The sequence below is a fragment of the Thamnophis elegans genome, chromosome 9 (genome assembly GCF_009769535.1).
Source record: "Thamnophis elegans isolate rThaEle1 chromosome 9, rThaEle1.pri, whole genome shotgun sequence".
Taxonomy (NCBI): Eukaryota; Metazoa; Chordata; class Lepidosauria; order Squamata; family Colubridae; genus Thamnophis; species Thamnophis elegans.
Genome location: NC_045549.1, coordinates 43,195,523 through 43,212,375, shown reverse-complemented (window position 1 = coordinate 43,212,375; position 16,853 = coordinate 43,195,523). Strand labels below are relative to the sequence as shown.

Here is a 16,853-nt window from a genome sequence, read left to right as displayed (position 1 = left end):
TCATAACTCCATGATTCATTCAGGAACTGTGGCAAAGAAGACTGCAAAATTGGGCTTGATTCATTTAACCATCACATTGCTTCAGTGACAAAAACTGAAAATCCCAATTGTGGTTGTAAATTGAAGACTACTGTAAATGATTAGAGTCTTGTTAGTTTGAGGCAGTAGCATACAGTTGAGAGAAGGTACTAATCCACGTCACAGAGCTGACCTTGTTCCCTTGCATTTAGCATTTATTAGAGAAATGCTGCACCATTGAGAAAAGCTGCTCAGGAAGAAACAGCTTGTTACATACTCAAAAAACTGGACAATACTTGATTTTAAAGCTATGTCAGCCAGCCAGAGGACATGAGGACAAAAAGGACATGTCCTCTTTTTGTCTGTCCGCTGGTAGCCTGGACATTGTTTTTCTTGACTTGATTTGTTTCATCTAGGCTAGGGGTGTCAAACTCGATTTAATTGAGGACTGCATCAGTATTGTGTTTGACTATATGTGTATGTATGAATGTGGCCAGGGTGGATGTGGCCAGCTCCATGTCACTCATGTTGGGAGAGCCTGTGGTGGACTGAGCACTCTGACAGCGAAAAAGGGCCGCCGAGCTCCATTTTTGGGCTCCTGTAACCCTCTGCCAGTGAAAACAGGTGAGCTCTGTTTTCTGCTGAGATGGCCTCCTGCAATCCTCTGCAGCATGCTCTGTTTTCGCTGATAGAGGCCAGTCCTTCACTGTTTCCAGGGCGGCCCCACGGGCCAGATCTAAGCACCCTCTGGACCAGATTCGGCAAGCCTTGAGCTTGACACCCCTGATGTAGGCCATTCCCTGTTGTTGCATTCTTTAACTTTCTTTAAAGCTACTTTTGACAGAGTTCCTTGACTGCTACTGGCAATTCCATACTGTTTACAAGCTCTGTGATCGTGCTTTATTAAATTAGTCTTATGAAATTCTAGAGCATTCTTGTAGTTTTAAATAGTTCCATTTTAATTAAAATTTCTTAAAAATTTCATTGCTATTAAGGAACTCTGGGCAATTTCATTTGCAGATTTTTCTCAGCTGCTGCAACATAATGAGTAAAATTCAAGCATTCCCATGACAGGAAAAGTCACAGATGCAGCATATTCCCTTGAGACTTTTACTTTAGCCTTTGAGCTCAACATGCCTCACCCTGAAAAAAACAGATTTCTTAGAACAAGCAATAATAATTAGTTCCTCCCCCACGCAAAGCAAATGCTACCCAGCTTGCTTTTCTGGTAACTTCTAGCTTTCAAATGCAACACTACTTTTTCATTATTTACATAGAAGAGGCACTATAAAAAAAAACAGAAAAGTGACACATATAGTAATCTTTAAAGTACTGGCCATTGACCAAAACTAAATAACTATATACAACTCAGTACCAAGAATTTTCTGAAGCAGTCCTAAAAATTGTCCACTTACATACCACTATCTAACTGAGCAGGCTATCTGCTAGTTGCAGTTCAATTGGAAATATACAATTATGATACATCAGGCTACATAAAAATAATTCATATTGTGTTCTTGAGTGCTGTGCAAAAATATATGTTTCTTGTTATTTAAAATACAGCAGTGGCAAATTATGCACCTATTTCACACAGTGTCTAGTAAAACATTAGTTATCTCCAAATTATTATATATAAATATCTTCTTTGTAAACAAATATGTCATATTGAACGCTTATTTCAGTTCCGTTTGGGCTGATTGCTTTCTCCAATGATCAAGTTATTTTCCTGCTCTTCAGCTAAAGCTTGCCATTTCTGCCGGTTCTTCCTGCAGCCCTCAAGCAAAGGGTAACAGGCTTCCGATATGTAGGTTAAGGCCTGCAAAAACAGAAACTTGAATTAAATTAATGGAAAGAGAATAGAGTCTTACAAGATAGCCTCTGTCTCTCAGTGCTTGTAAGGAATAAATTGGGCCCTGAAACCAGTGTTGTCTGGCTGTATACTTTGAAATAAACTAAACTTCTTTGAAATATGCTTTTAAGGTTTTGAAGCCTTCATTTCAACAGGTCATTCCTGTCATCTGCTTACACCTAAATCCTTTTGCACAGAAAATACAGTTTTTAATTCAGTACTTGCAGATAATCCTGATACAAATGATTATGTCCTTTGATAGTTTCATACCTCATAAAGCTGTAAGCAGATAGCATCAATGAATCCAACTTGCATGCTGGGAATTTTGTTTTTCTTTTCTCTGTTCATTAAATCCTGGAAGGGGGGGGGAATACAAATATTGGAGCAAGGTTAGTTCAAGAGCATTCAAATATGTCCATGTCCATCACCTTGTTCATTTCAGTCAGGAGAAGTTGGTCTGCATTCAAATCCCAGTTTAGTCTCAGTAACCTATATAGTCATTGATAAGCCAGTTTTGTTGACCCCTAATTTCTTTAATTGCGAAGTAGGAATTGTATTGAGGAGGTACAATCCATTAATGTTAACATAATATTGTTAATGGAGTCTCTAAATGAACTAGGTCAAAATCCCATGAAAAAAAAATCAATGTAAATGGAAACATGCACTTAAATGTGACTTCATCATGCCTTTGGTCTCAACAGATCATTTTTCATATGGCTTAAAAGTTAATGCTGACTGGTTTATAATAAAAAAAACAGACACACATGTATTTTCAAGTTGTGGAGCATATATTCAGATCATCCAAATATATATATATTAAGGGTATGGCTAGCTGATGAGAGCTAAATAGCTTGAAATAGATCTATACTAGTCTCCCTTTATTTATTTATCAGCTCAAATAAAAAAAAACATACATACATACATACATACATACATACATATATATATATATATATATATATATATATACATATACATATATATATATATCCCTTTTATAGAAAATACATTTCAAATCAACGCTCTGTCTCAGCGTATTCTCATTATAATAACTCAATAATTCTGGTGACTTTCTTTAATGTCAGAAAAGAGCATATAGAGCATATTCTTTGGAAAGCATAAATCTTGAAAATGCTAGCTAAGTCATAACTCTTATTTTCAAGTTCATTCTACGTACATGCTACCTAATTTTACAATTGCAGTGTGAAATGGCTAGTTACATCCTACAGAAAATACAGCACAAATTCAATATCAGAGATTCAGGTTTTCTTTTCACTGCAATTTTTCAAGGGAGATGGAACATACTGTATATTTAATTACAGGCTCTCAGTGCTAAATAATCAACCACTGAGAAATCAAATGAAGTTTATGTATATCTCAAATGAACATCATTGACCCCCATAAATGCTAGTTTGAAACATGATGGTGATCACTGTTTGGCACATACACACAAAAAGTTGAAATCTTGGGGTTTTGTTGTTAAGGTTGTTTAGAAACTTTTAGATATTTCAGGTTTCAGTAATAAGCTGATCGTGTTGCAATAAAGGAAAAGGAGGGGTCCTTAATGCTCTCTGAGCTTGGTTGTTTCCTTGCAGATGTTTAATTACCCAATGATAACATCATCAATGCTCTTTTCAACCCCTCAGTTCAACCCTTCATTTTAACCCTTCATTTCAAACCTGAGCTTCAAATATTGTCCTTTATTGGTAAAGGACAAGAATTCTAACTACATTTGATAAAAATATTTGATTCTGAATGAAATAATAAAAATGCTGCGTAAAATAAATTTCTAGAACAAAACAATCTTAAAATGTTGTGCTTCTACTTACTGTTGGTTCAATGTTAAGTTCTTTTCTTTCTTTATCTCCTTGGTCAAAGAATTCTGCAGCTACAAGTTCAGCAATCTGCATGAAGGAAAATTTATATCCGCTGTCTTTTTCAGTAAATGTAAGCAATAGATGATGATCTTTCTATCTAGTATAGCATAGTAGTTAAGATATTGGTGTTAGAACTACATTCATGTCTCCATATGATTATGGAGCTTCCTGAATCTTACTAGCCACTTTCTCTGAACTCCAATGGCACACTAGGGTTTTCTGGTTTAAAATTAAGGAGCAAACTTAATAAGTCACCTAAAACTCTAAAACAAATGGGCATATTATAAATAAAAAGAGAGAGGAGGGAAAGGGGGAGGAGAGAAAAAAAGAGAAAGAGAGAAATTAGGCAATATTTTTAATGCTGCCTTTCTAAGAATTTTTACCCTGATTTTAATGTGTCACATTTCATTGCAATGTCAGTTTGTACAATAATTTGCTAGGCAGCAATTAATATCTCTGCCAAATGCACAGTGGGTTCAGATGGGAGAAATAGCAGGAACAGTATGTTCAGGGAAATAAGGAATCTGATCAGGCTTTTGGTAGATACTTACCCGCTGCTGAACTGGCCATGGTTTTGTTATTGCCGATAAGTCACATGCAGTCATCAGCATTGCCCTATAAAAACCACAAAGCCATGCTTTTACAGTATATATTTTGAAAAGCATTTCCACTTCTGTAGAAAAATAAGGATATTTGTGATACCCTAAATTTCATTGAAAAAATAAAACAAAACTTTGGAAACATACACGTTTGTTATGACTTGAATGGCTGCAAATGATAATATGTATTATGGTGGGACTTATAATATTAAAAGGAGGGCATAGTTCTTTTTCAAAGTCCTATTTCATTTTTCCTACAATGTACTTTCTTTCTCTCTCACTATCATAGATTGCTGTGTTAAGTGGCCATCCCTAGTTCATATTTGAAGAGCATAGTAAGTGATTCTCCACCTTAGGCTTCAACTCCCAGATTTCCCCAGCCAGCATGCAGCAGGAGGTGACTGGATTCATAGGGGTCTTGTTCTTAGGAACATAGCTGGAAACATTCTCCATAACATAGTCCATGCTTAAAGCGTTCATGAATGTTCTACATCTAACCCAGACCATTACAGTCCCCGATTTACATAATTATATGTCACTGTAGATCACACATTTCTTTGCTTATCTGTCTCATATAATTCATGAAAAGCAAAATTCTTTCCCTTTTGATGACTTATACAATTAAGAATAACTGCTGCTACCAATGCTGGGCTGCTATAAAACTTTGTCCCATTAAAAAAGAAAAAAACTTGAGGAAACACTCAGGTTCAGTGTTCTATACAATTTACAGACTCAGCCTGTGGCCAGATCTTTATCCTCAATGGCTATTTGTGACAGCTCAGTCATTCATTTATCACCAGTATTAACAAGCAAGATAATATGTTGCAAAAGCTCCTGGTATGTTGATCGGTCAGTACTAACTGAGAAGGTCACAGCTCCCATCAGGCCACACATTTAAGAGCATAGAAACCATCCCCGGTTTTTATATACAGTGTACTGTAAAGCAAAAATCTCCTATATCCATAATGAATCTTTGATTCTTGCTGAAGGACTAACTTCCTGTTATAAATGTAAACTAACTACTCTGATGCAAAGCAAAAGAAATATTTTTTCTGAAAGCTAAGAAAACCAATTTTAACAGATAAGTGCTTTTAAACAATAGACTTTCACTCAAAGAACAATATGGTGTTTTGTCAAATCATGTTGGGAAATAATCTTGTTTAGCAAATAATATGAAACCTTACCAAATAATTAGAAACAAATAATTCACCCATATTCATGTAATTTTTATTCTGTCCAGCCCAATCACCCAATGAAAGCAAGCCAATCATTGCTGACTAAAGGAAAAAAAATCAAACTAGACGACAATAATGTTCTTTAAAAAACTTACAAAAATAATTCCTTTTGATAAAGGTCTTGTAGGTTAAACTGATTATTCCGCAGGAGGTCAAAAAACTCTCCTCTTCTTCTGAAAAGCATACAAAATTTAAATAAAAATTATTAAATGCCTGAAAAGGAAAATTAGTACAATTTTACATTCTTAAAAAAGAGAGGAAAAAAACTACATATCCAACCAGAAAGTCTAATTGCAATACCATAACTGCAACTTACTTTATGTATAGTGCTAAATCTGTGGCAAGAATAGCTTGCTTGATGATTTTCAATGTTGCCTTGTATTCTTCAACAGAAAGACCACTGAGAATCTGATTGCCCTTGGTCCAAAAGAAAACAATGGAACATTTACGACAAAAATGCATTGACTATAAGGATACAGTAACTTTAACAGAATCTTGTTAAATTCTACATACTACATTATTTTCTTCTACACTGAAAGCAAAAATATTGAATTTTTTAAAACCCAGTTATTAAAATTGAGAAAGAAGAAAACATAACTAGGTAAAGACCCTAGGAAAATATTTTTAAAAATTTTTTTTGAACTATTCAGCTGAAAAAATGTAAGCAGCTACTACTGAGTTTTCCTCACCAATCCCTAAAAAAAGCTTTTTTTAATGTATCTATATTTTTGTGCACACTGCTGACACTGACACATGCAGCATCAACAATAACACACACACACACATTGTTGTAAATTTTCTGAGAAAAAAAGATGAAATTATTCCAGCTACCACTTTCTTCTGCCAAAAATAGAAGTGGAGAAGATGAAACAGAACTCTATGTAGACCTATACCTCAGTGGTGGGTTTCAAATTTTTTAGAACCTCTTCTGTAGGTATGGCTTTGTGGGAGTGGCTTGCCAACCATGTGAATGGGTGGGAGTGGCTTGTTGGCCATGTGACCGGGTGGGAGTGGCTTGGCAGTAATGTGACTGGGTGGCCGTGGCCAACTTGTAAAATGTGGAGAAACTCACTTAATACTGCTCTTTCTTAGCAACCAAAATGTTGGCTCAGAAACTCTGGCATTTGAAGCATGCAAGTCTTAAAGCTGTCAAGTTACAAATCCCTTGCACCCCTAACCCTTTAGAAAAAAAATCCCAGGGGTATTCAAACTTGACAGCTTTAAGACTTGTGGACTTCAACTCCCAGAATTCCTCCTCCAGTCTTTGACTCAGTAATTCTGGCATTGAAGTGTGCAAGTCTTAAAGCTGTCAAGTTACAAGACCCTTGCACCCCTAACCTTTAGAAAAAAAAACCAGGGATGTTCAAACTTGATAGCTTTAAGACTTTAAGGTATAGATAGGACTCTTAGAGGCGGGCGGGGCAATTGGTGAGCCAGCCAATCAGTGAACGGCGGGTGGGGCAAGTATGGTGCGGTCGGTCGGGGGGAGGGAGCTGGAACCAGTTCTAAACGGCACAGTAGATTTGTGGATCCTCTTCTATAGAAGAGGTTAGAACTGGCAGGAACCCACCCCTGTTATTAAATATTCATATTTCATTGCCCTACCTTATTCCTGTACAGAAGTTAGCAGAGAAAATGCACAGTTCAATTACAAGGAATAGAATTTGGCTGACATTAATTGTCTCTTTGTGCTCTACCAAATCTTTATGCTGTTCCAAATTCATGCAGAACCTGGCACAGCTTCACCAACAAACATGCATTATTTAAATATGTTCTGCTGATATAATTTCACTGTCATTTTGCAATGTGTGTAACCTTTTAGCTTATGCATAAACATCTTTTTCCAGATATCTGTCTTTAAGCTTGTAAGTGAAATTAAGAGAATTTTCAACTGATAAAAACATGGAAATAAAAGTATCAGAAGGAATAAGAGTTTAATACTGAGCTGAAAGTATTTTTTAACTTCTTGTTTGGTCATTATCAAAGTTCACTAGAGAGAATAAAAAAATGATGCACAAGTCTTGCCTTTAGCTCACTGCTTCCACAAGATTGGAAATCTTGCTAATACCAAGAGTGCTTAAGGTTCCTTAGAAAGATTAAGCAGAATTCTTAAGCATTTTTTTCTTTTTTCATTAGGGTCAAGTTAGTGTGAGTTATCAAAATATTAACAAGCTTATCAGGCAGCATTGGAAAAGCTCAGTAGCACAGCTTAGAATAGGATTGGAAGATACTACTGGAAATTGTTCAAAGACTAAATTGGACATGCTTTTCTTGTAAACACAACTATCATTTACCGGTGTGTTTAGGATCATCAGGCACTGATCAAAATGATGATGTTCCATTATTGAGTGGCAATAAAGCTGTGCAAGAGGGTGCTCGCTTCTGGAAAAAAAAACAGGCCACATAGAATTATCAAAAGGAATTAACTACAGATGCACAATAGCTTTACAAAGCTAAGAATATAGAAAATAACATCGCCACCACTACCATTTATAATAATTATGGAATGTGGCTGAAAGAAAACAAAATCTTATTCATCCTGAGATACATACACATGTAAAATGACAATTCTGTAAATAAACAGATGACTAGGAAAATGAAGTCTAAAATATACTTTTTAGAATACAGAATCCTTCAAGATTCAGTCTCCAATTAATTTGAACATCACAGTGAGAGAAGTGAGGGGAAAGGAAATGAAGGGTGATTGTGTGTTGCACAAATGAAAAGTATCCAAGTATAAAAAGTTGGACAAGTAATAAGATATGCTACGATATTACTTTTCCCTTATTTGACCTGGCTGAGAAGAAAAAAACCATCCTGTATTCTACATTGCCTAACAAGGCTGATAAAATCCCCATATATATGAACAGAAAGGGGAATACATAGGATAAGTCTGCATAAATAATGCTCTAGAATAGCTTCATCTTCATAACTGTTCTGACCCCCCTCGTCCTACACCAAAGCACGCCTAGACAAAGATACTTCAAGGATTTATTAACACAGAGACAAGACCTTGCCAGCAATCCAACACAGTCCAGACCTTGGCAGCAATCCAGCACAGACTAACCTTGGCAGCAATCCAGCCTGCCAAGCTAGCCACGAGAGTTCTCCAGCTCTAGTAAATATGTTGACTCCTGCAACGAGCGTGTGCACAATCATTCCTTTTATAGTCTTGAGAGAAGCCTAATTACCACCAGCTGAGTGTAATTATCTCCTGTAACTGCGTAACTGTTCCTTACACCTATTAGCTCTCCGTTGCCGGGCATCCAGGACCAACTCCCTTGTCTCCTCCCCACTGCTCCAATACATGACGTCAGGATCACACTCCCTTGTCTCCTCCCCACTGGTCCAAAGCTCAGGCCTCCTGGTGGCCAACCAGCCTCTCTGAGCCCTGCTCGGAGTTGGAACCCTGTCCAGGGTCCTCCACATCCTCCAGAGCCGACTCATAGGGCCCCTCGCTGTCGGAGTCTGGTGGCAGCTCCAACGGCTCCTGCTGGGCCACAACACATAACTATGTTTTTATTATTAGAAAAGGTCCATGATATAAAGATGTTCATAGTTCTTATCCATCAGGGTTTTTTTGCAATCCTATCAGGGATTTTTGACAGATCTCTGTAGTTTAACTCCTTGGCAAGAAGTACATTGAGATATGATCCAATAAATCTGTCTACAATGCTCTCTGAATGCATTAAGACAACAACTCTCATGAATTCCTATTGCTGATAGATGAAATTCTGGGAGATATCACGATACATCTGGAGGAAGTCAAACAGAAAGGACTATGGCAAACACATTCTTATCTACTCGATTTTCTTAGAAATGGGATTGGGAGAAGAGGAGAACCTTATATCTACAAATACATAGATATTTCAAATAAAAATCCATTCCAGATTTCTTTATTATAAAGTTTTATTGTAAGTTAGCACTCTGCTTTGCTTTCACTTTTTTATAAAAAAATATTTCTAAGAAAATAATTTTGAGGCAAGTAACCTCAGTTTTCTGGTTCCCATAAAGACACTGATCTTTATTTTGATTTATTTGTACTAATCTGGGGGCTTTAAAAATATCCCTGGAAACATTTTTACAACATATTCATTATGTTTTTTAAAAATAAAATGCTATAAAAAGATAATATGTCTTGCAGACTTCCAAACATTTTCCTAAATAGAAACCTTTCCTAACCTTGAAAGATACCCATGAAAGAGGAACAGAGACAGAGAAATAGGATGAAACTTTTTTCCTCATACAGTGATTAGTGTTCTTTCTATCATTATTGTTGTGGCCCAACAGTGGCCGGCTGAGCTGTTAGTGGAATCTGACAGCGATGAACACTATAGGATTGCCCTGGAGGCTGAGGAAGACTCTGGGGAGTGTTTGGAGTCAGAGCAAGAACTGGAGAGGCCTGTTGGCCATCAGGTGGCGTCTCAGTCAGGGAGCAGTGAGGAAGAACAGAGGGAGGCTGTCCCGGAGATATGTATGCATTGGGCTGCGAGGAGGAGGGAGCAGCTTTGGAAAAAGGGTCACAGAAGGAAATAGGAACAGGTGGCTACTGTTTGGCCCCTCCCGGAGAGCTTATAGGTGGGGCGACAGGAGGGGAATTTTTCAGGAAACAACAATTTACTGATCCAGCCGTATAGAAAGATTGGTAGAATTTCGTGAGTTCAAGCCTTGTTTCATAGAGATAGCTTTCTGGGCTCCCAGCCAAGGGGTTGCTTATCTCCCTCCTTAGTTGGGGCAGACAGCCAAGTCTGCATCCATATATATTGTAGAGGCTTGGGACAGAACAATAATACTTCATTTTTACAGAAAATTCTAAAAGGCATACTATTAATATTGGTCATTATGTATGTATGTGCATAGGAAGGGGGGGTGGGAGAGAACATATTGTTATAATAATCCATAAGATAAAGGTAAAGATTCCCCTCACACATATGTGCTAGTCGTTCTCAACGACTAGTTTCAGAGCCAAAGAGCCAGTGCTGTCTGAAGACGTCTACGTGGTCATGACTAAACACCGAAGGTGCACAGAAAGCGGTTACCTTCCCACCAAGGGTGGTTCCTATTTTTCTACTTGCATTTTTACATGCTTTCGAACTGCTAGGTTGGCAGAAGCTGGGACAAGTAACGGGAGCTCACTCCGTTACGCGGCACTAGGGATTCAAACCATCAACCTTTCTGATCGACAAGCTTAGCGTCTTAGCCACTGAGCCACCGTGTCCCTTAATAATAATCTATAAAGGTATAATATTTTAGAAGATATTATTTTATGACCAAAACAAAAGCAATTGTCACTGAACTTTACTAATAGTTACCTGCCCTATCCCATCTGAGACCAATTGCCACCAATTGCCTGTGGAAAAAGAGGAAGGGAGTCAAAAGACCTCCTGAAGCCCATAGGCTGGTTTTTTTCCTTTCTCTTGCCTCAGATTCAATATAACCAATTGTCCCATTGGAAGGATTCCTGGAGGGAGGAATTGTACTGGAAACCACTGAGAAGTCTACTTCGTTTGATTCTTCTTTCCCTTTGTGCCACCAAGATATTGCTATCAAATGGCTTGTGGAAAAAATATCAAGATTTGTTGTTATGTATATTTTTTGTATTTTTATTTGTTTTTAAAAAGTAAAGAACAACCCACACATCCAAAACATAAAACTTCCAAAAACTCTTGTTCCAACTATAGGAACCCCTAATGCTTTACATGATCTATCATCTCATCTACTTTGCATAATTCTTCTGCTATAGCCCAAAATAATTGCAGTTCTCATAACCCAAAACCTGGCTCTTGGACACCAAAACTTTTCCTGCTTTTGGTTTAAAGCAACCTTGACAAATACAGAATCCCTGAACACTCTGAGAGAAGTTTGAGTTGAGTTGAGTTGAGTTTATTTCATTTATATGCCGCCCTTTTCCCTAAGGGGACTCAGGGCGGCTCACAACTCAAAAAGGGAAGGGGGGGATACAAACAGTTTAACAAGAACACAAAACTATACATAGTTAAAAAGCACAACAATCATACCATTCGAGATAGGGGCAGCGGATCTTTAGCCCCAGGCCTGTCGGAACAGCCAGGTTTTAAGGGCTATGCGGAAGGCCTGGAGGGTGGTGAGGGTACGAATCTCCATGGGGAGTTCGTTCCAGAGGGTCGGAGCAGCCACAGAGAAGGCTCTCCTCCGGGTAATCGCCAGTTGACACTGGCCAGCAGATGGAATTCGGAGGAGGCCTAGTCTGTGGGATCTAATTGGTCTAGTGGAGGTAATTGGCAGTAGGTGGTCTCTCAAGTACCCAGGTCCAATACCATGAAGGGCTTTATAAGTGACGACTAGCGCCTTGAAGCGTATCCGGAGACCAATAGGCAGCCAGTGCAGCTCGCGGAGGATAGGTGTTACGTGGGTGAACCGAGGTGCACCCACAATCGCTCGCGCGGCTGCATTCTGGACAAGCTGAGGTCGCTGAATACTCTTCAAGGGCTGCCCCATGTAGAGCACGTTGCAGTAGTCCAGTCTGGAGGTCACAAGGGCGCGAGTGACTGTTGTGAGAGCCTCCCGGTTCAGATAGGGACGCAACTGGTGCACCAGGCAAACCTGGGCAAATGCCCCCCTGGTCACAGCTGACAAGTGGTGTTCAAAAGTCAGCTGTGGGTCCAGGAGGACTCCCAAGTTGCGGACCCTGTCTGAGGGGCGTACTGTTTGACCCCCCAGCCTGAGAGATGGAACACTTGGCCAATTAGTAGGAGGGAAGCACAGCAGCCACTCGGTCTTATCTGGATTGAGTACAAGCTTGTTAACCCCCATCCAGTCCCTAACAGCCTCGAGGCCCTGGCACATCACGTCAATCGCTTCATTGAGTTGGCACGGGGCGGACAGATACAACTGCGTATCGTCCGCATAGTGGTGGTATTTTATCCCGTGCCATCAAATGATCTCACCCAGGGGTTTCATGTAGATATTAAATAGGAGGGGGGACAGGACCGAACCCTGCGGCACCCCACACGTTAGGGGCCTAGGGGTCGATCTCTGCCCTCCGACCAACACCGACTGCGACCTGTCCGAGAGGTAAGAGGAGAACCACCGTAGAACAGTGCCTCCCACCCCCACCTCCCGCAGTCGTCGCAGAAGGATACCATGGTCGATGGTATCGAAAGCCGCAGAGAGGTCAAGGAGCACTAGGATGGAGGCATGACCTCCATCCCTGGCTCTCCAGAGATCATCGATCAATGCGACCAAAGCGGTTTCCGTGCTGTAGCCAGGCCTAAAACCCGACTGGAAGGGATCTAGATAATCGGTTTCCTCCAAGGACCGCTGGAGCTGAAAGGCTACCACCTTCTCAACAACCTTCCCCACAAAGGGGAGGTTGGAGACTGGACGGTAGTTGTTTAGGACGGCTGGATTCAAAGATGGCTTCTTCAGGAGGGGTCTCACCACCGCTGCCTTTAGTGCGGGGGGAAAGACCCCCTCCCGAAGGGAGGCATCAACGACCGCCTGGATCCAGCCCCGTGTCACCTCCCTGCTGTTAGCAACCAGCCAGGAGGGGCACGGGTCCAGTACACATGTGGAGGCACTTACAGCTCCCATGGCCTTGTCCACGTCCTCAGGGGAAACAGCTGGAAAATCAATCCAGTGATGTCCTACCAGATTATCCCCTGGTGCCTCAGCTGGTTCTGTGGAATTGGAGTCCAGGTCCGCCCGAAGCCGAGCAACTTTATCCACGAGGAATTGGACGTAGTCCTCAGCTCTGCCTTGCAAAGGATCGCTCGTATCCCTCCTATTTAGGAGGGAATGGGTTATCCTGAACAAGGCGGCTGGGCGCGACTCAGCGGAAGCAATCAGAGAGGCAATGTATGTTCTTTTTGTCGTCCTAATTGCCCGGATGTAAGCTCTGATGCTGGATGTTAGAAGTGCTCGGTCTGACTCAGACTTACTGGATCTCCATCGTTGCTCTAGGCGTCTCTTTCGGCACTTCATCTCCCGGAGTTCCTCAGTAAACCAAGGGGCCCTCCTGGATCCACTGCCTCGGATCAGCCGTAAAGGCGCAATCCGGTTAAGAGCCTCTGTCGCTGCTGAGTTCCAGGCAGCAACCAGAGTCTCCGCCAGACTGCGGACGAGGGTATCAGGAATAACTCCAAGCTCCGTCTGAAAGCCCAACAGGTCCATAAGTCGCCTGGGGTGGAACCACCTAATCGGTTCCTCCTCCCTACAGTGTGGGTTTGGTCTCCGAAAGTCAAGCCTCAGTAGGTAGTGGTCCGACCATGACAGGGGTAAGATCTCACTACCCCTCAGACCAAGATCACAACTCCACTGCTCCGAGAGAAATACGAGGTCGAGCATGTGACTTGCCGAGTGAGTTGGGCCCCGGATTACTTGGGTCAAGCCCATGGCTGTCATGGAAGCCATGAACTCCTGCGCTCCATCAGAGTGTTTGCCGAGTGAAGGCAAGTTGAAATCCCCCAGAACCATAAGCCTGGGAAACTCAATTGCCAGCTCGGCTACTGACTCGAGGAGCGAGGGGAGGGCTGCTGCAACACTGTTGGGAGGCAGGTACGTTAACAGCAGGCCCACTTGACCCTTGAGGTCCAACTTCACCAGCAAGGACTCACACCCGACAAGCTCCGGAGCAGGGATCCTACGAGGTACTAGAGACTCTCGGATAACAATAGCCACACCTCCACCCCTTCCCTGGGATCGCGGCTGATGTAGCACCTGAAAACCCTCTGGGCACATCTCTACGAGGGGGACTCCTCCCTCCGGGCCCAGCCAGGTTTCAGTAATACATGCCAGGTCTGCCCTGCCAGGTTCCACAATCTCTCTAGCTAAAACTTTTGTAAATATTATGGCTGAAATGTTAATTCAAAATGAAAAATAGAAACATCAACCTGCAATATTCTTTCCTTTTACCTGCCATTTACTCACCTCTGTATGTAAGAATTATTCACCCCCCTGTGATCTAAATCATGGCTCAGAGCTGCAATCAGCAAAGAAAGTACCTCAACATCAGTAAGTTGGTTCTGTACAATATGAAGGAGAGATAAATTACTATATTTGCAAAAATACTTGACATGGTATTTCTTTCTTTCTTTCTTTCTTTCTTTCTTTCTTTCTTTCTTTCTTTCTTTCTTTCTTTCTTTCTTTCTTTCCTTCCTTCCTTCCTTCCTTCCTTCCTTGGCTGTTTCATATCTATACATTTTGACACTCGCTCCATATATATATATATATATATATATATATGGCTAGCTATTTTGATTGAGTAAAATTAATCTTAAATGTGCATTACAAATAACACAGAATTCTGAATAGATATATTTGGCCCCTAAATAATAATTATCCAATTTTGTATGGTATAAAATTTTGTTATTTGCTACAAATCCAACCAATATTTTTTAAAATAAACTATGCAAAGCAATAGTTCGTCATACCATGTTCATTTTCTACTCTTAATTATGCAAACCTAGGCCCAAAGTCACCTGGGCCAAATTTGCAGTACAGCAAAATCCAAACAGCAAAGTTTCCAGAATTTGACTAATAGAGAACTTTGATTTGCTTTAGGGTCTCTTAATGTGTACTTGTTCCACAGGTTTCTAATTCCATGAAGAGTTGAGTTATATTCTCTGTATGAGGATTTCTACTTGTTTGCTTAATCACAAGCTGAACAGCATTCCACATGCAATGTAAATATCTAATATTTTTAGAATAAAGCAAGAGATATCATAGTAACCATCTGGAACCTAAAGACAAATTTACACAGTTTAAACAGGCAATCTAAAGCCTTCAGGGTAACATGAACTGGCAGCATGGAGTTTCATGGCAACTATTGGAAAATTGCAACATAGCTACCTCCCATTTTGAGGCAATTTTTGTAAGTCCTAAGTATGTTTACGTTGATGAAAATAAATAAAGGAAAACTAATTTCAACTCTACAAAACCTTTGAACTGTAGTGCTGGAGGAAATGACTGAGAGTTGCTTGGACAGCGAGAAGAACAAATCACACAGTATTAGATACAGTAAAACCAGGCTGCTTTTTGAAAGCACTGATAATCTAAACCAGTGGTTTTCAACCTGTGGGGTGGGACCACTTTGGGGGTCGAATGACCCTTTCACAGGTGTCGCCTAAGAGCATCGGAAAACACATATTTTCAATAGTCTTAGGAACCAAGACACCAATTTTATGGTTGGGGGTCACCACAACATGAGGAACTGTATTAAAGGGTTGCGGCATTGGGAAGGTTGGGAACCACTGATCTAAACTATTTTGGAAAAATAATATAAAGGCAAGAGAAGGCCTTGATGTTTTCAAAAAGCAAGGCCAACTGACAAAAAATTATAGAAGACATTGTGGCTGGGTAATTGACTGGTGTCTCAATCATGAGCTTATAGGAATCAAAGAAACCATAAAATAGAAACAATAAGCTTCTCACTCCTCAAACATTCAGGGGGGGGGGGGGAAGAGTCTGGGTTTTGTTTAGATGGATGACCCTAGATTGACCATCTTAGAAGTTTTAGAACCTGGTTACCAAAAAGTTGTCAACATGTGACCTAGAGAGTGGTGTCTCCTAACAGGCAGATCAATGACTTTGTAATGGCATATTTGCAGTTAAAGTAGAAGGGCTGCAAAAAACCCTAGTCACAGATATCACTATCACTAGGAATAGATTGACTGATTAAATGACAACTGGATTAATGTTGATCACATATGCAGATTTTCTCCAGAATGACCTGGCCCTAATTATGTTCTTCAGGCCTTCCAATGGTGCAGCCATCAGGAATGTATTTGAGTCCATTCTTTGTGCTGCTGGTCATTCTCTTTGTCTCTTTCCTTTGGCCTTTCCCAGCATTCTCTAGAGTAGTCTGTAATAGAGAACTAGATCTTTGCATAATGTGTCCAGTATGTATGATGTTTTTCATGTTAAATTCCAATCAAGCTACCCTACCAAGTGCTATTCTGACAAATATTTTGGACTTCTGATTCCTTTACTGTTACGTTTGATCCTAAAAGGCAGAAGCTATCCACCACCTCCATATCTTCGCTATAATTTCTAAGATGATTGCTATATCTATTGCCAAAGGTTTGTTCTTAATTTTGGTCTCATTTTTTTCACCATGCTTCTTGATTTTCATTACTAGAGCTTGCAGATCATTTGCATTTTTAGCTATCAAAATAATGTTATCAACACAGCATAGGCTATAAATCTTATGAAATATTTTCTTCTTTTAGTAGTGTAGCTCAGAAATACTTTACATGAAGATTTTACAGTCTATGAACTAGCTATTTGTAAAGTTTCA

At 40.2% G+C, this 16,853-nt stretch overlaps 1 protein-coding gene across 5 annotated transcripts in view; it reads right to left on the bottom strand.

Annotated features, from left to right (window-relative positions):
* Positions 1–837: 837 nt before the first annotated feature.
* PDE5A (phosphodiesterase 5A) overlaps positions 838–16,853 on the bottom strand; it is a 104,889-nt gene continuing 88,873 nt past the window's right edge. For 4 of the 5 annotated variants that reach the window (XM_032223627.1, XM_032223624.1, XM_032223625.1 and 1 more), the window contains exons 14-21: positions 14,486–14,580; positions 7,873–7,960; positions 5,895–5,995; positions 5,674–5,751; positions 4,296–4,359; positions 3,697–3,771; positions 2,138–2,221; positions 838–1,834 (exon numbers count right to left, since the gene is read on the bottom strand). In XM_032223627.1, coding sequence (XP_032079518.1) covers positions 1,697–1,834; positions 2,138–2,221; positions 3,697–3,771; positions 4,296–4,359; positions 5,674–5,751; positions 5,895–5,995; positions 7,873–7,960; positions 14,486–14,580 — 723 coding nt within the window. In that variant the 3' untranslated portion in view covers positions 838–1,696. Of the gene's footprint in view, positions 1,835–2,137; positions 2,222–3,696; positions 3,772–4,295; positions 4,360–5,673; positions 5,752–5,894; positions 5,996–7,872; positions 7,961–10,890; positions 11,133–14,485; positions 14,581–16,853 lie in introns of those variants that run through there. The other variant, XM_032223628.1, reaches the window with a different exon arrangement.